The sequence below is a fragment of the Lagenorhynchus albirostris genome, chromosome 16 (genome assembly GCF_949774975.1).
Source record: "Lagenorhynchus albirostris chromosome 16, mLagAlb1.1, whole genome shotgun sequence".
Classification (NCBI taxonomy): domain Eukaryota; kingdom Metazoa; phylum Chordata; class Mammalia; order Artiodactyla; family Delphinidae; genus Lagenorhynchus; species Lagenorhynchus albirostris.
In genome coordinates, this window is record NC_083110.1 from 59,505,263 (window position 1) to 59,528,641 (window position 23,379).

The 23,379-nt window shown below is 37.3% G+C and overlaps 1 protein-coding gene across 3 annotated transcripts in view; it reads left to right on the forward strand.

The window, feature by feature from the left end:
- Positions 1-3,713: 3,713 nt before the first annotated feature.
- The window catches only part of SLK (STE20 like kinase), a 56,731-nt gene continuing 37,065 nt past the window's right edge, over positions 3,714-23,379 (forward strand). The window contains exons 1-3 of one of the 3 annotated variants that reach the window (XM_060126647.1): positions 3,932-4,036; positions 18,198-18,298; positions 21,532-21,696. In XM_060126647.1, the coding sequence (XP_059982630.1) occupies positions 21,610-21,696 (87 nt within the window). In that variant the 5' untranslated portion in view covers positions 3,932-4,036; positions 18,198-18,298; positions 21,532-21,609. Of the gene's footprint in view, positions 4,037-18,197; positions 18,299-21,531; positions 21,697-23,379 lie in introns of all 3 variants that reach the window. The other 2 variants (XM_060126645.1, XM_060126646.1) reach the window with 2 other exon arrangements.

Here is a 23,379-nt window from a genome sequence, read left to right on the forward strand (position 1 = left end):
TAAAAATTCAAGGAAGGCAAACTATATTTACAGTTAACACAAACATCTAGATATCATGGTCATTATTGGGAAAATCTGAATCTGACTAAATATCATCTCACCTGGTATTATTAAATAATTTCTGTGGTTGTAACTTCATGGAAAAACTATATAAGCTATTATTAACTCCACAATCATTTCACCAAAGTATGTTGGACTTGATCACCTCATTTATACACTACTGACCATGTCATTTGATATTATTCATTGATATGATGAGGCAATTCATAAAATAAGAAATAAAGGTGGCCAGTATACATCTGAAAAGGTGTTACATCACCAACAATCAGAGAATTGTAAATGAGAGATTATTTTGGACTATCTTGGCAAAGTTTAAAAAGATGGATTGGGTGCTATTGAGGGGCTGGTGACACTGGCATTCTCATACCTACATTGTTAGTAGGAGCAGAGATTAGTACAACCTTTCTAGAGGCCAATTTGGCAATACAAGTAAAAACAATTAAAAATATGTTCTTTGATTCAGCAGTTCCACTTCTTGAATTTTATCTTAAAGGAATATAATCAGACAAATACACAAAAATGCTTGTATATGCATGCTCACTGCAGTGTTGCTTGTGATGACAAAAAATTGGAAACCACCTAAATGCCTGCCAGTAGAGAAATGCTTAAATAAATGATGGTAGAGCTATACACTGGGACTCTATGCAGCTATTAAAAAGATAGATCTATTTGTGTTGACATGAAAGATGTCCATGATCCATATCAGATACCATTTTTATATTAAAAAGGTATATGCATAGAAAAAAATTTGGTCATCTATAACTTTTTAAAAGTAGCTTTATTGTGGTATAATTTACATACCATACAATTCACCCATTGTAAGCTTACAATCCAATGACTTTTGGTAAATGCGTACAGTTTTGCAAGCATTACCACAATCCAGTTTTAGAACTTTTTTGTTACCATCCAAAGTTCCCACCTGCTCATTAAGGCTTAACTTTTAACAGTGGTTAGGTTGAGGGTGAAGTCTGGGAGAGTGAAGGCAGGAGGGGAGAATTATAGACAGCTTCCTAGTTTATCATTTCTGTCTCATTTGAATTAATTTACACCAAGGATATACTATCTTTTCATTGAGAAAACAGTAAAGGTTTTTCTATTTTGAAAAGAACAAAAAAAGGAAACAGACTTATACCCTTTGACCCAAATCTACTTCTGGTAATTTACCCTAAGGAAATAATCAAATATGTGGAAAAGGATCTGTGAACAAAGATATTTATCAATGTTTTATCTGAAACAGAGAAAAGTTGTTAAGCAATCTAAATATCTCATGATGGAAGAAAACAATTACTAATCACATTGAAATGTGAAAGGTACAGGATGCAAATATTTATATGCAATCTTTATAATTTTATCCATGTAAAAAAAGTTAATGCACAGCCAGAAAGTCTGTTTGGAAATATAATGAAATCTTTCCAATGGTTATCTCTGGATGGTAGAATTATAGCACTTTTAATTTTTTTGTGCATTTCTTCATTTCCCACAATGAGTATGTATTTTCTTTACATCTAAAGCCAACTACATAAATGATACTAATTAAAAATAGGGTTTCCCTGGTGGCGCAGTGGTTGAGAATCCGCCTGCGGATGCTAGGGAACACGGGTTCATGCCCCGGTACCGCGGAGCGGCTGGGCCCGTGAGCCATGGCCGCTGAGTCTGCGCGTCCAGAGCCTGTGCTCTGCAACGGGAGAGGCCACAACAGTGAGAGGCCCGCGTACCACAAAAAAAAAAAAAAGAAAAGATTAATTATGGTATTGTTTTCACAGGTGTTTCCATTTGTCAAAACATAAAGGTGTATATTTTATTTTATTTATTTTTACAATAACTTATTTTCTCATTTTTATTGAAATGTAGTTGATTTACAATGTTGTGTTAGTTTCAGGTGTACAGCAAAGTGATTCAGACCATATATATATATATATATGTATAAAAATATATATTCTTTTTTAGATTCTTTTCCATTATAGGTTATTACAAGATACTGAGTATAGTTACCTAAAAGTATATATTTTAAATATGTACATTTTATTGTATATCAGTTATACCTCAATAAACCTATTAAAAAATAGTCTTGAGAAACAAGATCATCATACCCCTCTTACTACAAGAGGGGTTTTGTTATGCCATTTTGGGGCTGGAGGACAAAATGATTTGGTAGGGGTACTTAGACAGCAAAATGGCCTCTGCTCCAGATAGCAAGGATGCATGCATTCATTCATGGAATCTGCCTTCCTATCACATGCCAGGAATGTTGGTAGGTACCTGCATATCGTGATGCTTAACCAGCCACTGCTCTGAAAATGCTCCCTCCTAGTGGAGGGGAAGGCGCGGCACCATCTGACAGATTGCAGCCAGCACCCACATTAGGTCTTTTTCCACTAGTGCTGTCCAAGGGGGCCGGAGGCAGATCAGGAAGTGAAGGCCTTAGTAAGTGGTTCAGATGGAGTCACGAAGGGTGACACCAGGAATACGGCTATGGATGTGGCCAGAAGAAGGTAGATTACCCTCAAGGGAGTGTCGTGGTCATCACTCAAGAAGCGGGCTTAAACAATTTTTATATGTTTATGTCTGTCTTACGTGCACACTTGTAACAACAGCAGGAACTGAAATTGAGCGTTTGCCGGTGCAGGCACCTTGCAAAGGGCTTACATCCATTGCCTCATTTACTCCTCGCCACAACCCCCAGGTCGGGACTTTAAGGACCTTCATTTCACAATGAAGAAACTGAGGCTCGGAGAGGTTAGGCGCCCAAGGTCACAGAGCTCATAAGCTCTGGATCCAAAGCAAACAGCCACCACAGATACTTCCCACTCACTCTGGGGCCCGTTTGAGAACGAAAAGGTCCAGATCGGGACAGCTCAGCTTTCGCTCGCTACGTATTTTCCCAGATCCAGAATGGAGGAAACATCCGCTAGCACAACCAACAGGGTCTTTCGCAAAGGGGCAACTCCATCAAAGCCGTTGGCTGACAAGAATTTGGGGCTTGGAGGACAAACCCGGAGCAACCGTCAACCAGGTACCAGCTCAAGCACCAACAGCGCACCCCGCGCCGGGGGCAAGCAAGCCTCCTAGGGCCGCCAGCTTGCGGGGCTCAACGCGCGTGCGCGGGGCCAGAGGGGCCACCCCCCGCGCGAGTGCGCGGAGAGCCTGGCGCGCGGCCGGGGGAGCGCGCGGGCGCGCTGCGGCGTCGGCGTTGGCGCGCGCTTTAGGCCGAGGCTGCGTGGGCTGGGGAGGGAGCTAGGCGGCGGCGGCGGCGGCGGCAGCGGCTGCGGCAGCGGCGGCGGCTGCGCCCCAGAGCCCAGGGGGACGCGCGGACCTCGCACCGCGGGTGCAGACGGCTGCGGAGGAGACCCCGGGCTCCTGGCCCGGGGCGGGAGAGCTCGGCCAGACGACTGCCCGCCTCAGAGGCCGCCGGCCGCGTCCCTATCCCGGAGTGGCCGACGCCCCTGGAGACTCGCCGTGACACGGGCCTAACCGCGGTGACCGCGGGCGTCCGGACCACTCGGGCCCGTCGGGCCGGGCCGGTAGAGGGACGAGCGTCCGGGCAGGTGCCGCCCCCCGAGGGCCGGCCGGGGGCCAGGCGCTTAGCCGCGCGGCCCGCGGGCCGGGCTCGGCAGAGGGTCCGCCCGCGCAGCGTCCCCACCCCGCGGGCCGGAGCGGGAGTCGCGCCCCGCCTTCTCCGGAGACTGCCGGGCCGGAGCGGCGGGAGCCCGGACAGCCAGCGCCCGCCGTCGCCCGCCGGGCTCGCACGGGAGAGCGGGGAGGAGAAACTTTGCCTCTTATTGTTGTTTTTACTCCTTAAGTGTAAGGAACTCTGTTGGGAGGAAGAATGTCCTTCTTCAATTTCCGTAAGATCTTCAAGTTGGGGAGCGAGAAGAAGAAGAAGCAGTACGAACATGTGAAGAGGGACCTAAACCCCGAGGAGTTTTGGGAAATTATAGGAGAATTGGGCGACGGAGCCTTTGGGAAAGTGTACAAGGTAAGAGGGAGAAACGGGAAGTTGCACTTGTGAGATCAAACAGCCCGTGGCCCGGAGTGGCACGAGGATTTCTCGCTCCCGCGTCCTGTTCCTGTCTCTTGGACCTTCTTCTGACTTCGTAAACGTACGTTGGAACTTTATTTAGGTTATCATCCAAGCAGTAGCTAAGAGTTAGGGTTTAAGGTTGAACAAAATGGGGCCTGGATGTAGTTTAAAGAGTGGTTGCCAAACGGAGGCAAGGTTTACCGTCTGCTCTGTTAAACGTTAAAGGAAATGAGGGTGTTCTTTAATTTAAAGGAGGGGTCTGGTTGTGGCCCTCAAGCATTTTCAAATCAGAAACTCATTATACTTTTCAGTGGATTTCTATTTGTGTACTAGCTGTTTGCATTCGTATATATACTTACACTAAAGCTCCCTTTTGGGGTCCAGAGTATATATTTGGTTGTATCTATTGCTCATACATAACCAGTCTCTTGGGGATGAGAGCGAAGTGATTGCTACTTGCAGACTATTCTTGACTTGGTGGCTTGACAGCATACTGTAAAATGGAGTGGAATTTCTGATAGAAAATTTTTGGAAGAAAACCTGCATCTGGTATTAGTTTCTAAATATAATAAGCATTGACTAGAAGTCAATTTCAGGGCTTAAGAAATTTTAAAAAAACATGCACCTACATATATACACATATTTTTACATACAGATATTCATTTCAGTAGAAAGAGGTTTGCCGTTTCAATAGGAAGGCATGGGTTAACTGTTTACTGTCTTGTAAGGAGTATATGAATGATGTCATCAGAATATTTTAATCCTGAAGGGTGAGGATTTTATGAGACAGTTTAAGGGGAAGGACCCACAGGGTTGCCTAGAAGTGAAAATATAAATAACTTAAGTTTATACAGGACTCTGCAGTTTTTAAAGTACTTTCACATAATTTGGCCCCCATGAGAGTTCTGCGAGATATGCAGGTCAGTAGTATCTACATTTCATAGATGAGGACACTGAGACTCAAATTGTTCACATTCACACTAGTCACAGCCTAGATTTGATCTCAAGTCTTCTGACCCCATATTTACTGTTACTTTTTTTTTTTTTACTTTAATGTCTATTGGTAGAAGTGATAGCATTTTTCCTTCTTTCTAAGCATCATCACACTGTCTGCCTTTGCCCTGCCTCTAATGCATCTCACAGCCCCTCATTCTTAGTCTGGAATATCTACTCTTTTCTGTGTGCTTTCAAAACACATTGTTCACCTTGCTTACTATGGCACTTGTCACATGTTAATGTATTTATGTTTTTATGATAAGACTAGGGGCCAAAATTATATACATTTGGATTAATTCTATTGCCTTAGCACATAGTGCATTTCTCTTTATATTTGTGGAAATGAAGGAATGTGTGTTACCTGCTTGTGAGCGCTACTGAAGCTACTATGTGCTGTGAAAGTTGACAAAGTCAACTTCAGTGCCTAATGTGGAGGGTAGACTATGGATTTCAACAAGAGCTTACAGTATAGAATGTATGGTAGACTGGGCTTTTAGTGCAGTGGGAAGATCACTCCTGGGAGTTAAGAATTGTGTTTTATTGCTGGTTGTTACAAACCAGCTTCGAGATCTTCGAGAAATTTAATGTCTTTGGACCTCCTTTTTCTGAGGTGGGAAATCATAGATTTCCCTAAATGTTTAGATTCTTTTACCCATTAATGTTCTGTGAGTATGCAGTTATCTAGGAAAGGCAAAAATAAATCCTCAAGGCATCTGGGATCTGGTAGTTAGAAGGCAGTAGGTGATTATGGGCAGTTTTCATGGTATAAAATGTTTTATTGAACAGAAACAGTGTAATATTAAGACACTGGCTCCAGAGTTGGACTATATCTTGGCTCCCTCAATAGCAGCCTGTGACCTTGGACAAGTTACTTAATCGTTCCATGTCTCATTTTTCTCATCAGTAAGACCTACTCCTTAGTGTGTGAGAATTAAAGGAGATAAAAAATGTAAGACACAAAAAAAGGGCTCAGAAAATGGCAGAAAATTACTGTTGTTACATTTACAGCTTGGAAACAAAATATGGGATGGGACAGGAAAAGGGACCTACGAAGATAGTAAACCATTTTCTGGCACAGGCAGATTGTGTGGACATGCTAATGCTATGTGATTTAATTCTTTAATGACTCTGCAAAGTATGTATCTTCCTATAGTGGGACACCAATTGAAAAAATTTTGAAAAACAAGAGACTTACCCCATGTAGTTGAACACTATAAGATTGTGTCAAGGATAATTTTTGTGAGCTTGATATCTATTTTAGTGTGATACTTGAAGAGTGTGAGTTCTTTGCATCTTTTCTTTTCATCTTTCATTTTTTTATGCTTTCAAGGAGTAAGCTCTGAGATTTTTTTTAAAAAGAAAATTTTAAATTTAAACTTATCTGAGCTGTTCTGCCTTTTTTGTAACCTTTTTTTATTGTACAAGATTCTCTAGGAATTTTAAATGTATAGACTTCTGTGTAAGAGAAAAAGCTTTGATAGCTTTTTCTTACAATTGTATGTATTAGTATGTAATAGAAAACTATTTCTGAAGTTGATTCCAACTGTCATTTGCTTATGGAAATTAGTAACTGTTACAAAGGTTAAATTTCTAAATAGGCAATCATTTTTCCGTCATATTGTTGTATGCTCTGCACTCAGTCCTGCACTATACAACTCTGTAACAGTTACTCTCTTGCCTGAAAGATCTTCCCAATTTTAAATTTATTTTCTCTTTTTAATAGTATTATTTGACACATAAATGAAGATATGTAGTATCCCTCACAATTTTTCATGTTTGGATTTCTGTTGCTTTTAACAGAAAAAAAAAAAAGGAATGACATGAAATGATCTGTTGAATTGAAGCTGAACTATTGACTGTGTGCTGGATGAAAGTGATTCTTTTTATGTCCCTGATGGGCATGCACCTTTTTAAAAAAAAAAGTAGTGAAATATATAATCTTTGTATTGAAAAGTACAAAACATATATGTACGTTTAGCAAACAATAGTAAAGTGAACTCATATTAACAACCATCAGAGTAAAGGAATTCTGCCAGTACCCCAGAATCCTTCCCACCTCCTTTCTGAATTACTTCCTCTCTCCCTCTAAAAGAAACCACTATCCTATCTGTAAGTTTTTCATTTCTTTCCTTTCTTCATAGTTTACTATCTAGGAGTGTATAACTAAACATGATAACTTTAGTTTTGTATGTATTGAGTGTATTTTGTGTCTTGCCTCTTTTGAAATCAGCATTATGTTTGTGAGGTTTGTCTTTGTTATCGCTAAAGCGGTATGTAGTTAATTGTTGCATAGAATTCCAATATATGGTTACATCACCAATTATTTACCATTGTACTGTTAATGGATATATCAGTTGTTTCCAGTGTTTGGCTTTTATACACAGTACTGGTGCATATATGTATGAGTTTCACTAAGACTCAGGAGTAGAATTGCTGGGTTATAGGGTAGTGTATCTTTAATTTTACTAGATGATGCCATACTATACCAGTTTACACTCCCATCAGCAGCGTATGATAATTTCCTTGCTCTGCATTCTCTCCAACATTTGATATTGTCAGAATTTTTAAGTTTTGACAATCTGATGTTATAGTTTTCCTTGTGCTTTTAATACATCTTTCTCTGACTGCTAATAAGTGATTCTTGCCATAGGTTTATTAGTAATTGGAATTTCTTCTTTTGTGTTCAAGTTTCTTGTTCATGTTCCTCTTGGATGTCTTTCTTGTTTATTTGTAGTGTATTCTGGATTTTAACCATTTGCTGGTTATGGTTATTGCAGATACATTTTCATTCTGTGCCTGTCTTTTCATTTTCTTTATGGTGTCTTTTTATGAACAGGAAGTTCTTGACTTTAATATACTCCAACTTTGTTTTTTCTTTTTCAGTTAATGCTTTCTGTATTGTATTTGAGAAATTCTTTCCTGGAGTGTCCTTCCAGTTGTTGGATGGGATGCTGCCTGATTGATGAATCACCTAATAAAGCTAATTAGATCTTTGGGAAAAAAAAAAAGAAAGAAAAGAAAGGCTTTCTTAACCTGAGATCATGGAGATAATCCCCTATTTTATCTTCTAAGAGCTTTATGATTTTGCCTTTAACATTTAGGTCTACAACCCTAAATGTTAAAATAGATTTTTGCAAATGGTATGATATAGGGGTCCAATTTCATTTTTTTCTCCGATGGATACACAATTGTCCCAAGACTCATCACTGGGGGAAACTATTCTTCCACTGCTCTGCAGTGCTGTCTGCAACATGTGTCTGTTTCTGCGATCTCTAGTCTCTTCATTGATCTATGAGTCTATTCCTTTGTCAGTATCCTGCTGTCTTAATTAGGAAAGCATTGAAACAAATCTCTGCTAGAGAAAGACTTCCCCTTGTTCTTTTTCAGCAGTGTCTAGTATATTCTTGGCCTTTAGTGCTTTCATGTACATTTTAGAATTAGCTTAATTGAGTTCCACAAAAAAACCTGTTGTGCCTTTTTGAAGGGGTTTTATTGAATTTATATTTAGATCAACTTTGGAAAAATTAACGTCTCCCTGATACTGAGTCTTCCTACCTATGCATATGTTTTATCTCTAGGTCTTTTTTTTAATATCTCTCAATAATGGCTTATAATTTTCCTCCCCAGAAATCTTAGGAGCTCAGACTACTTCAAGAGTCTCTTAAATGCTTTGTTTTTCCTATTGGAATTTCTTCCTTATTTTGGTTATGTACAGCCTTCAGTAGTCTTCTGAGAAAGGATGAATGGAAGGTTTGGTTTTTAAGACCAGGCCTGTCTGAATATGTCTGTATTATAATGTCATACTTGATGTATAGTTTGGTCGTAGAATTCTAGGTCAAAAATACATTTTTGAACTAGCGTTGGTGAGGACAAAGAGCAATTGAGAAAATCCCCATCCCTTACTTATGGCCAGTCTTCCAAAGTGATTGTATGACTTTATACCCTCATAAGTAAGGGATGGGGATTTTCTCAATTGCTCTTTGTCCTCATCAGCACTTGCTATTGTTATTAATACTGTTATTAATATTTTATGTTAGCCATTCTGGTGAGTGTGAAGTGGTTTTATTTACATTTTCCTTATGACTAAAAAAATTGAGTCATGTGCCTATCGAATATTTGGGTATTTTCTTTTTTGTGGAAATTTCCTGTTTGTTTGCCCATTTTAAAAAAATAGCTGTATTGAGGTATAATTTATATAACTCAGCATTCACCTATTTTATGTTTATAACTTGATGAGTTTTAATAACTTTGTACAGTTGTGCAACCATCGCTACAATCTAGCTTTAGAATCCGCTTTTGACCACCTGAAGTTCCCTTGTGCCCATTTACAGTCAATTCCTGTTCCTGCTGGGGTTTTCTTTGTCTGATTACTAATGAGGTTGAGTTCCTTTTTATATACTTACTGGCCATTTGGATTTCTTCTTTTCTGAAGTGCTTGTTAAAGTCTTTTGGATTCTTTTTCTTTTTCTCATTGATTTATGGGAGTCTATATATTCTGTTAACTAATCCTCTCCAGTTATATATGATGCACATTATTTTCTCTTGCTTTGTAGTTTGTCTTTTCTTTCTCTTTGTGATATCCTTCTTTTGTATAGACATTTCAGATTTTAATGTAATTCAGCTTATTAACTTTTTATACTTAGTGCTTTTTGTCTTAAAGTTTCCTTACCCAGGGTGATGAAGATGTCCTCCTATGTTATGTTCTTAAAGTTTTATGGTGTTGCCTTCTTCTTATACATCAGGTCTGTAATTAAACTAATGTTGGTTTTTGTCTATAGTGTGAAGTAGGGGTCCAGTTTCATTTTTTCTGTGTAGATACCCAGTTGTCTCAACACAGTTTACCGAAAAGACCACCCTTTCCGTATTGCTTTGCAGTGCCTCCATCATATGTCAAATGTCCATATACACGTGGTATATTTCTATGAATTTCCTATTTCTTTAGGATAAATTCCTAGAAGTAGAATTGTTAGGGCAAAATACGTGAGCATTTATTAATGTTTACTGTGAAATTACTCTAGAAAGGTTTATAAATTTATTTTTAAATTAATTTTTAATTATATTGTAAGATGTTATGGAAAAACCTGAATGAACTTTTTGGCCAATCCAATACAAATAATTAAAGAAGTTCTATTTATTGGGAAAATTAACTTATTAGAGATTGAAATTAGTTTCTTTGACCATTACTCTAATTATTGTTCCTTCTCTTCTCTCCATAAATGTAACTATTATCATCGGTTTCTTTTTCTGTTTATTCTGTTTTTTGGGGTTTTTTTTGGCCGTGCTGCGTGGCTTGCGGGATGTCAGTTCTCTGATCAGGAATTGAACCCAGGCCACGGCAGTGAAAACGCTGAATCCTGTCCTCTGGACCACCAGGGAACTCCCCATCATCAGTTTCATGTATATGTTTCTAGATGTTTTTCTGTGTACTTACGTATATATACATGGGTTATACCTATTGAAACAACCCAACAGTGGTCTATTTCTGTGCCTTTGTTCCTTGACCTTTTTCAATGTTAGTTTTTATCCTTTTAAAAAAGTATTTGCTTTTTCAGTAGACAAAAAGAGTATCTGTTTATTTCATTTCCCATTTCTCTCATTTTTAAAGAGATTGCCGTTTAAAAATTAATTGAATTATTCATATTCTAATAGAGTTGTTTTCTTGTTGATTTGAAAGTACTTTTTATGTACTATGAAAATGAGCACTTTATAATAATGGTGCAGTTATTTTAGTTACTTTAGTTTGTGCTGCTTTTTTGATATAAAGACATATAATGTTCTTTATTCTACAAAATCTGTCAATATGTTACTTTGCTTTTTTTTCCTTCACTTTCATGCTTAGAAAAGCCTTCCCTACCCAGAAATTAGATAAATATTTATCTATATTTTCTTCTAAACTTCTTAATAGTTCAGTTATGAAGAATTTTAATTTTAATTCATCTGGAATATAATTTTTTTCTGTGGATTGATATGACGCTCTATTCTACCCTAAAAAAACCAAAAATATATTTTCTCTATTTCTAGAAATGTAAATACTATTATTTTGAAAATATAGCAAAGTATAAAGAAGAATATATAAAAATAATTCTACCTTTTAGATAACCTGTTAATTTAAAAGAACTCAAGGATGGATATACTCATGTGGTTAGAAACTTGAACAATACAAAAAATGATAAAATTGAAAAATGAAAGCCTTCCCCGCCAGTCTTTTTTCCTGAATTTAGCCACTATAATAATATCTGTGTATCTTTTCAGGTAAAGTTTTATGCCTGTATGAGCATATATACAAATGCTTGTTTGTAAAACTGAAAATATATCAACACATGCACGTTAGTATATACAGGTGAACTTAACTGCCTGTCAAATTGATAGCATAATCATACTGGAAAAGTGCTTCAAATGATGTTTTTAATTAATTAATTAATTAATTTTTGGCTGCGTAGGGTCTTCGTTACAGTACGCGGGCTTCTCATTGTGGTGGCTTATCTTGTTGTGGAGCACAGGCTCTAGGTGCGCGGGCTTCAGTAGTTGTGGCACGCAGCCTCAATAGTTGTGGCTCGTGGGCTCTAGAGTGCAGGCTCAGTAGTTGTGGTACATGGGCTTAGTTGCTCTGTGGCACGTGGGATCTTCCTGCACGAGGGCTCGAACCCGTGTTCCCTGCATTGGCAGGCGGATTCTTAACCACTGCGCCACCAGGGAAGTCCCAAATGATTTTTGAATAGAGTGCTCTGACTAGTGGGATATATTTAAAGGATAAAAAGAACAGCAAAGAATGCTTGAACTTTATTAAATAGGTTTGTTACTAGTAGTGATACTAATGTTATAATTCTGAAAATACTTTATATGTACTATAGGATAGAGCAAATTAATTAATATAGTGCTGTTTTCGGAACTAGGGTTGTAACTCCGAGAAAGGGGTTATAAGCATGAAATGTAAGGAGGAACCCTGTGACATTGATTTTTGAACTGGAGGTTTTAGTTTGAACTCGTGATAAAACATGCACTCATGCCCCCAACACACACACACACACACACACACACACACACACACACACACTAAATACATATATACATATTCCTGTTTTCCACTGAAAAGGCCTAGAAGTAATGATAACTAGTACTCCTAGCTCTTGGTTTCTAAATACCATTCCCCACTAAAAGGAGCCAGGGCTCGTTGAAAAGTCTGATCCAGGTCTGGGCTAGAGAAGTACAAAAGTGATAAAAATAGAAAAGTAAAAGCCTCCCCACTACTCGTTTTTCCCAAAGGAGCCTGGATATCTTGGACCAGAAAGCAAAGATATGCTCAGAAATTAATGGAGACATGCCCAAAGAATACCTGTTAGTTTTGAGCAACAAAAATATCAACAAAATAGTAGCCTAATAGAGGAATACTAGTTAGTTAATATATAAAGATTGATAAAATTAGAAAAACCACTATTTTGCAACCACACTATAATAATTCAGGCAAAAATTATTGATGGATGCTAAAAAAATCATTGTGTGGAAGGCTGTGGAGGAACATGGTTTCACCCCATAAGTATCGTAAGTATCACCCAGTAAATGTACCTTTTTGGTAGAGAGAGCTGATGGATACCATCTTAATCAAGTGATCAAACCTGGGGTTAATCAACAGTAACAGGAGGAACTGTATTTTCTGATGTAATTCAGTGGGAACTGTATAATCACCTAATATAGTATTTTTGTTAAAGATATTTAACCTGAATCTGATAATGAGGAAACAATCAGACAAATCCATGGTTTGAACTTTTAAAAATGTATGCAATAAAGGAGTTTTTTTTTTTAGATATTTGAGAAATTTGAATATGGAGTATATATTAGATATTGTATCAATGTTAAATTCTTTGGGTATGTTAATTATATTGTGGTTATATGTGAAGTGCAGCTTACTTTGCAAGTGGCATAATAAAAAAGATGCATGTGTGTGTGTGTTAGTATATACATATCTATACACATACATACATATCTTTTACATATATATGTAAAATATATGTGTGTGGATCTTGTATGTGTATGTGAGAGTGAGAAAAGCAAATATAACAAAATGTTAATTGGTGACTCTGGGTGAGGGGTGTATGGGTGTTCACTGTCTGTTCACTCAACTTCTCTGTAGGTTTGAATTTTTCAAAATAAAAAAGGGGTCATATTTTAAAATACTCTTCTACACATTGCTTTATTTCACTTAACAGTTCTCCTTTTCACATTTTTTCCCTCCCTCTATATAGTCATCATTTTTCTCTTTCTCTTTTTCTATGAAAGGAGAAAGAAAGTCTCCTTTCAGAGTAGGCAACTACTTCTGTACTATTACTAAAGTTATTTGGTGTTTATTAAATACCGCATTATGTTTTGTACTCAATACCACATGAAGTCCAAATTCCTAGCATGTATACATTTATGTTTTAAAAGAGGTAACTGAAACTTTGGATTGCAAAAATAGCTTTAACGTGCTGGCTTTTCTTTTTTCCTTCTTTGTAAAAATGTTAGTATTTGTGTGGAATAACTTACCTTGACAGCAGCATGTTCTGGTCCTTTTATAATTTAACGTTGAGAATGGTTGTGTGGCAATGACCTTCCTTACCATCTAAAAGCCTTTATTTTTCTTGAGTTAATGTCCAGAAGTAGTACATCTTTGTCGTATTTTTAAATATTTTTTTGAAATTGTCTTTTCGTGTTCTCACTTTTTCATCTTTTCAACTACGCAGCCTATGCAAATTTCCACAGCTTATCTTTCACACAATTGTCAATAATGTTTCAGTTTATTCAGGCTGCTCCGAGTCAGCAAGTCCTTGAAATAAGTGGGAAAACTGTGTGATCTGAGAATTGGTAAAACATTTTGGAAACTGCAGATTTAGCCAACATTAACTTATTACTGACATTTTGCTGTTGGTATCTTGACCGGCAGTAACTCAGTTTTCAATAAATAACCAGAACAATATAAATAAAATAGTGTTTGGGAATATAAAGAGAATATAGAGTATATTCCTTTCTCTTTTGCAGAATTCAGGAAATGAGATGAAAATTCTTTTAAAAAAAAAAATTTATTTATTTATTTATTTGGCGATGCCAAGCGGCATGTGGGATCTTAGCTCCCCAGCCAGGGATGAACTCGTGGTCCCTGCAGTGGAAGCGCAGAGTCCTAACCACTGGACTGCCAGGAAATTCCCCGAAAAATGCTTTTTTAAAAAGGATTTCTGTAATATTTTCCAGATGGGAAGAGTATAGTTGATCCTCATTATTTGCGGATTCTGTATTTGTGAATTTGTCTACTTGCTAAAATCTGTTTGTAGTCCCCAAGTCTATACATGCATTACTTTCACAGTCATTTGTGTATGTGTGCAAAGCTATGTAAAATGTGAGTCCCTAGACCCACACATTACATGCTGAGATTGAACTAGGTGATGCTACGTCTTCTTGTCTCAGCTCTCATACAGAGATTTCCAAAGGATGGAGACAGTAGAGAGCAATGTAGTGAAGTGCAAGAAGCTCCTGCTTTGGGACGAGTTGGATGGGGTTTGAATCCCAGCTCTGGTACCTGTTAATTGGGGCAGCCACCTAACATTTCTGACCCTCATTTTCTCTTTTGTAAAACAAAGAAAATAGAATCTACCAGGATGAGTTGTTTTTGAGATTGAAGATTATAATCTATGTGAGGAGGGATGTGTGTGTGTATTTCTTTTAGGAGCAGTGGTTCAGTATTCACTAATTCAGGATTTGTAGTGACCTATATAGAACATAACTAGCACAAATAATGGAAAGCAACTGTATATCTTTGCCAAGTGATGTTGAGTAATTTTATTCTCATTTGATATTCACACTCATTCCTAGCAAAATCGTATCAGGGCTCTGAGAAGATCACCAGAATTAGCATATAATGTAAAACAGGTAGCAACAATAGCTAAACAATCTAAAACTATCTGCTTTCTCTAGTGCTATTCTTTTTTTTTTCCCTCACTTAACTGCTCTTTGGAACTTTGAATGTTTATTAATCAATATTTATTTTTAATTTTTTTAACTTTTTATTTTATGTTTGAGTATAGCTGATTAACAATGTTGTGATAGTTTCAGGTGCACAGCAAAGGGACTCAGCTATACATATACATGCATCTCTTCTCCCCCAGACTCCCCTCCCATCCAGGCTGCCACATAACATTGAGCAGAGTTCTCTGTGCTATACAGTAGGTCCTTGTTGGTTATCTATTTTATTTCTTTATTTTTAAATGCATAGATGTTTTTAAAAGTTTTATTTATTTTATTATTTATTTTATTTTTATCTGCGTTGAGTCTTTGTTGCTGTGCACAGGCTTTTCTCTAGTTGCAGAGAGCGGGGGCTACTCTCCGTTGCGGTGCGCAGGCTTCGCATTGCAGCAGCTTGTCTCGTTGCTGAGCATGGGCTCTAGAGTGCAGGCTCAGTAGTTGTAGCGCACGGGCTTAGTTGCTCTGTGGCATGTGGGATCTTCCCGGACCAGGGCTCGAACCCGTGTCCCCTGCATTGGCAGGCGGATTCTTAACCACTGCGCCACCAGGGAAGCCCCAAGAATAGCTCAGTCTGCCTTTAAGGGGCTTGTTGAAAGCCAACTAACAGCTGGAGGTGCCGGGGAATGAACCTGGGGCCTGGTACATGCATGTACATGTTGATCCCAAACTCCGTGACTATCCCTTCCCCCCATCCTTCCCAGTATGAGTTTGTTTCTGTTTTGTAAATAAGTTCATTTGTATCATTTCTTTTTAGATTCTGCATAACCAAATATTTAATACTACTCTGTGTCTTAGTTCTCCCATCTATAATCCTCATCTGTTTTAGAAGGATTATGCCACTTATTAAATTCGTGTCTTTCAGCTCCAGACACCCCCTTCTATAGCTCTACTTTGTGATGCTGTTCTAAGATTTTGCAAATCACATTGCTGACTTGCCAGCTGCTCACTTTTAGGTTTCAGAAGTATGGAGCACTAGAGGGAGGCTGCAAGGAGGAGGAGGAAGAAAGAACCTACACCTTTCTCTTTGTTTCCTGTGGGCTCCCTGTCTGCTTTCCTGTTACTTTGACCATCATCCTAGTGGAAATTCTTCACTCCAGCAACAGTAGTCCTGAATTCAGTTTGTAGTTTTTCCAGCACTCACAGAGCCAGCCTCATCACAGCCCTTACTAACACCAGCTCCAGTTGGCTAGTCTCCTCTTCTTCAAAAGGTACCCTAGCCCCACAAGATTCTCTTCCAAGTTCAGAGCTGCCAGCAGCAGCTGAGCAGAGCAGCACTCTCTCCTCAGGGAGCTCAGTTTCAGCTCTGCAGAATCTTTGCTCCAGGTTTCTGAGTTTTAGTTATTCCAGTCTCTTTCCTTGGCTCCTGTGATTCGTGAAGATAAAAACATAGTGATTTTTAAGTTATCACAACTGATCTCTGAAAACTGTTTATGTATTGAAGTTATGTCTCCTTTAAATTAATATCTGAGTATTTGTTATTTCATTCTTGTTTTTATTAACATTTGTTTAGTTATAATTACATCTTTATGTGAAGAATTTTCATGCTTTAGGTGGTAGATGAGACTGGTTTTTTTTAAAATAAATTTATTTATTTATTCATTTTTGGCTGCATTGGGTCTTTGTTGCCGTGCACGGGCTTTCTCTAGTTGCGGCGAGCAGAGGCTACTCTTCGTTGAAGTGTGCGGGCTTCTCATTGCTGTGGCTTCTCTTGTTGCGGAGCACGGGCTCTAGGCGCCAGGCTTCAGTAGTTGTGGCTCGTGGGCTCAGTAGTTGTGGCTCGTGGGCTCTAGAGCGCGGGCTCAGTAGTTGTGGCGCACGGGCTTAGTTGCTCTGTGGCATGTGGGATCTTCCTGGACCAGGGTTCGAACCCTGGTCCTCTGCACTGGAAGGCGGATTCTTAACCACTGAGCCACCAGGGAAGTCCCGAGACTGTTTCTTTTTAACACTTTATTTGCATTATGTTTGTTGATAGTTTTACACACTTAACAACGTTTATTTCAGTTTTGATTTTTAGAGTTCTCTGGAATCAGATCCTGATGAGTAATCAAGTTATTTTCAAACAATAATGTAAGAAGCACTATATTTTCTAATGTAAATTTTATTTATTATTTATATTAAACCAAATGCTATTATTCTTGGTTTAATTAGTATACTTTTTAACACTTTATTTGCATTATGTTTGTTGATAGTTTTACACACTTAACAACGTTTATTTCAGTTTTGATTTTTAGAGTTCTCTGGAATCAGATCCTGATGAGTAATCAAGTTATTTTCAAACAATAATGTAAGAAGCACTATATTTTCTAATGTAAATTTTATTTATTATTTATATTAAACCAAATGCTATTATTCTTGGTTTAATTAGTATACCCAGGGCAATGGAATAATGAAATTTGTTACTACAAAGAACTTTAGAGATTATCTAGTATTAATTATTTTTCCCCTTTCATGCCATTCTATTCACAAGTAAAATACACATCTTTAAAATCTTCCAGGACATTGGTAGAGGCATGCAGAAGCAGGATGACTTTTAACTTTACTCACAATATCCTTGGTCTCTTACCAGGGCTTGTATTTTATAGTGTTCCTCTTTAAGAACAGTTCCTCTGTACTCTTTCTTCCCAAAGTGTTAAGTTAAAATGGTGAGAGAAGGGCTTATTTCTCACTGGCTTATTTCCTGACTTGGGAGAGGGCGAGTTCTATTTATTATTTTTTCAACTGTAGTGTCTTTCTTAGAGAGATAAACGTAATGTCATATTTTACCAGTTATGATAGACTTTTTTTTTTTTTTGCGGTACACGGGCTTCTCAGTGTTGTGGCCTCTCCCATTGCGGAGCACAGGCTCCAGACGCGCAGGCTCAGCAGCCATGGCTCAGGGGCCCAGCCGCTCCGCGGCATGTGGGATCTTCCCGGACTGGGGCACGAACCCGCGTCCCCTGCATCGGCAGGCGGACCCTCAACCGCTGCGCCACCAGGGAAGCCCAGACTTTTAACTTTTAAACATCTCTCAAATTGGGATATGTCCCAATTTATTGATTGACGCCTTAGTATTGTTCGCCAGATGGCAGTTGTGATGTATCTATCATTGCTTATGCTTTGTGAACGTAGTTGTATCTCTGGTGTCATACAGTTGCAAACCCTTGATGTTTCAATCAATAAACCATTTAAGAACGTTTTGAAGAAAGAATGTGAGTCCTGGTTGTCATCTGAAAGCTTCATTTAGCACCTGTGGTAAGCTCAAGAAAGTATCAGCATTATAATTGCAAAATGGGAGACAGTGGCTTCAAAGAAAATTTTGGAGACAGTAGTAGAGGGGCACTTTTTAAAGAAATGCTGCATCACCAAAGCTTTTCATGGCTAGAGAATGATATTGTGTGGAAAAACACAGACATTAGATAATTCTGAGTGAAAAAGTGACTCAGGAGTTAAATGTGAAGAAGTGTTTAATTTTTCATGTATGCACAAGGGTAATATACGCTAACAATTTTTGTCTATATTTATCCAGAAGAGCTCTTAAAAAGGAATAATGTGAAAGTTCTAAATGATAAAGTGCCTTCCAGTTTTTCTTCCTTAGTGGAGCATAAGATAATGGCACATCTTAAAAGACTTCGTAGATTTGATAAAATATGGTAGATTAGCATATTATTCTAGAGTGGTAGTTATGACTGATAAAGTTATCTTTTTATCCATACATATTCTGTGAACCCTAAACATTAGGGTTACTTTGTTAGTAATTAGTATTAATTTTTACCTCTACCTAAGGAAGTAAAATGTAGCAAAATCTAATTAGGAGAATTCCCATATATAGGCTAATACCTGGTTTGTTTATTCTTTCTACCTAAGGAAGTAAAATGTAGCAAAATCTACTTAGGAGAATTCCTATATATAAGCTGATAACTGGTTTGTTTATTCTTTCATCATCATCTCAAAGGTTAGATAATAGATCCCTAAGAAATATCCCATAGACTGATTTTTTTGTATCTTATTGCCTCTGTAAAAATAATACATGTCCATTTAAAAATGTAAACAATATGAAAAATACAGAAAAAGTCAAAAGCACGTGAAACTCTGCCATCCCCACTGATGATGTCTTTCCAGATATTTCTTATGTAGCTATCCCTGTGTGAAAATGGATGTGTAGTTTTGTAAAACTGCATACCTTTTGTGTTTAGTAAGTTACTTTTTTTCCATTCAGTGATATGTTGTGGCTTTTGTCCCATCTTAAGAAATATTAATTGGTTAGTCAAATAATTTTAATGGTTGCATAATTTTCCATTGTAGAAGCATACTGAATGATTTAAGTAGGTTCCCGTTAATGGACATTTAGGCTGATTAAGTTTTCTTTATTGTAAACAGTGCTTTGATGAATATTTTGTGCATGCATTTTTTTTTGTAAAATGATCTCCTTATAAATTATTAAAAATGGGATTTGGACATTTATTTGTTTATTAAAACACTTATTACTAGCTTTTGAAAGTTTGCTATTTTTTCTTTTAAGGTGATAGATTTACTGAAGTGATGGTAACATATATAATATTGAAATGTCTTTTAAAAACCCATTAGTATTTTAAGATTTGATTCCTAACTTTAAAAAATGATCTTGGCTTCTACTACATATTTGGAAACCTTTCATTTCTAATAAATGGAGGTGAGAAGTTATTCAATTAAAATGGAAAAGTTAAAGTACTAAAAACAATGAAAAATAATTAAACTGATGGAAGTATAGGGAAACTGGAAAGGGTAATGATTAAAATAAAGAAAGGGCTTTGGAAACAACCAGGATTTGAATCCTGATTCAGCCTCTTACTAGCTCTACATGACCTCGGGGAAGCCTTTTAATGTCTCTAAATTTATTTATCCTCCTTAAAAGTAGGGATGCTAATATATCATGTCTCTAAATTTATTTATCCTCCTTAAAAGTAGGGATGCTAATATATCATGGGGTCATTTTGAGGATTAAATAATAATAGTAATAATTCCAGATAAGATGTTTGAATCTTTACTATGTGTGGCAGGTGTTGTATTAAATGTTTATATGTATTCTTTTCACTTGGCAAGTATTTATTAATTCTCACAAACTCGTGAGATATAAGTATGTTTTATTGATGAGGAAGCTAAAACTAAAAAAGGGAGTTTGTAAGTTGCCCAAGCAACATAGTTAACAAGTGGCAGAATCAGAATTTGAGCCCTACCAGTCTGACCCAGTAGAGCCTGCAATTTGAAATTCTATCGTATGTGTATATAAAGCACTTAGCACAGTGAAAAGCATGCATCAGTTAGTATTTATGTTTAGGCTATCTTTAAAAAATAAGTATGTCAAGAGAATGAGAAGACAAGCCACTTGGAGAAAATGTTGGCAAAAGATATATCTGATAAAAGACCGTTATTCAAAATATATTAAGAATTCTTAAACCTCAACAATTAGAAAACCTACAGTCTGATAAAAAATGGCCAGAAGATTTGGACACCTCACTGAAGAAGATATTCAGATGGCCAATAAGCATATGAAAAGATGCTCAGTATCATATGCCATTAGGGAGTTGCTAGTTAAAACAGGGGGACACCACTACACGCTTATTAGAATGACAAAAATTTATACCAACAACACCAAATGTTGGCAGGGGTGTGGAGCAGCAGGAACTCTCATTCATTGCTGTTGGGAATGCAAAATAGTATAGGCGCTTTAGAAGACAGTTTGGCAGTATCTTGCAAAACTACACATACTCTTACCATATGATCCAGTAATTCTGCTCCTTGGTACTTACTCAAAGGGGTTGAAAACTTAATGTCCACACAAAAACCTGCACACAGATGTTTATAGCAGCCTTATTCATGATTGATTAAACTTGGAAACAACCAAGATGTCTTCAGTAGGTGAATGGATAAACAAACTGGCACATCTATGTAATTGACTATTCTTCAGCGCTAAAACGAAATTAGGTATCAAACCATGGGAAGACATGGAGGAATCTTAAACGCTTGTTACTAAGTGAAAGAAGCCAATCTGAAAAGGCTACATACTGTATGAAAAACAAAACTATGGAGACAGTAAAAAGATCAGTGGAGGGGTTAGGAAGAAGGGCAGGATGAATAGGCAGCGCATAGAGATTTTTAGGGCAGTGAAACTATTGTGTATGATGTTATAATGGTGGATACATATCGTACATTTGTCCAGACCCGTAGAGCACATACCAGGAGTTAATCCTAATGTAAACAGTGGACTTTTGGTAATAATGATGTGTCAATATAGGTTCATCGGTTGTAACAAATGTACCACTGTGGTGCAGAATGTTGATAGCGGGGGAGGCCGTGCATGTGTAGGGAGGAGAGTACATGGGAACTCTGTGTACTTTCTGCTCAGATTTGCTGGGAGACTAAAACTACTCTAAAAAATAAAGTTTATTAAAAAAAAAAAAAAGCAAGTATGTGTTATAAGCATGAACTTCTGATACTTTTGTTTTTAGGCCCAGAATAAAGAGACCAATGTTTTAGCTGCTGCAAAGGTGATTGACACCAAATCTGAAGAAGAACTTGAAGATTACATGGTTGAAATTGATATATTAGCATCTTGTGATCACCCTAATATAGTGAAGCTTCTAGATGCCTTCTATTATGAGAACAATCTTTGGGTAAGTGTTTTCTGTTAATCTATAGGAATAACCAAAATGAGTTAATTGTCCTAAAGAGGTTTATAAGTTTTGTAGACCTATTTTATGTACTACCTCTTCTTTTTAGTCACTTATGCTACTTGAATGAGAATTGACCTGCTGATGAGAGGGTCATTAACAACATAATTATCCTTAGCTTCAACAGATGTTTTGTTTTTTTTTTTGCGGTACGCGGGCCTGTCACTGTTGTGGCCTCTCCTGTTGCGGAGCACAGGCTCCGGACGCGCAGGCCCAGCGGCCATGGCCCACGGGCCCAGCCGCTCCGCGGCATGTGGGATCCTCCCGGACCGGGGCACGAACCTGTGTCCCCTGCATTAGCAGGCGGACGGACTCTCAACCACTGCGCCACCAGGGAAGCCCCTTCAACAGATGTTTTGATGTGTATTTCAGATTGTACTGTATTTCATGATTGTTTGGCATTGGACTCAAATGTAGAAACTTCGTTAAGAATATTAAATTTCCTAAATAATGAAATTAGATGCCTTTCTTGTTTTTAATTAATTTTTTTCCCAGTTGGAACTTCTTTCTTTCTTTGAAGTCTTTTTTTTTCCAGCACTTTTAAAATTTTATTTTTTCTAATTGAAGTATAGTTGATTTACAATGTTGTTAGTTTGAAGTGTCTTGTTTAAATTTAAGTGTCTTGATTTAAATTTAAGCATTTACTTAAAATGTTTTAGAGTTTCTTTTGTTTTCTTTGCAGTTGTTTATAATTTCTTATACTAAACTTTTGATAAATCATGTAATAAATTATAAAATGCTTACTAGAAATGTTAAATACTGGGTTTGCCAAAAAGTTCATTCAGGTTTTTCCTTATGGAAACTTTTTGGCCAACCCAACATTTATCTTACATATTATCAAGCCCAACTTTAGTGCATGATGTAGTGGCCAAGTCCGTATGTAAAAATTTTATTCATTTTTAGGAAATATTAGGCATAAATAAATATATAAGTAAGGTGTTAATATTTAGTATAATAACCAGTCAGTCACTTGCTCTGCACCGATACTAATTTAATCAAGAGGACTTTTTGAAATGGAGTTTTAGTTTTTTCTCCTTGAAGGAAGAAACAAAGTGTTACGAAAGAAGGGTAGATTGTACAAGCTGTACCTGATTGGGAATCAAAAGGCCTTTATTTTTTGATTTTGGTGACGCTAGGCAGGAGCTTGAATAAGTCAATTTACCTTTATGACTTGTTGACTCATCTCTAGGATGAGTAATGATCTGTCTCTCAAATTATTTTTCATATGATATAATGAATTTCCAAATAATTTATTGGCAAGCTCCTATAAAAAATAAAGTGTTGTTATACAGAGGAGAAAAAAGTGTGAAGCTACACAATTTGTTAAGGTATGTAATTAAAAATAAAATCTGTAGTTATTATTAGTGTGGTGCCTTCAAATATAGTTGTTCAGAGTTCTAGCAGAATGTTTCCAGAGATAGTAATGAAAATGAATTCCTAGACAGCTTCATAAATAGATAAGATCTTAACTTGAGACTATTACAAAATAAAAAGCTGGACAACTGTGAGGGACAGTTTAGTGGGAGAGATAGACATTAATTAATCAAACAATCATAATAAATATAAAATTAAAACTGTGATAAGGGTTAAGAAGGAAAGGTGCATGGTGGTATGTACCAGGGAGGT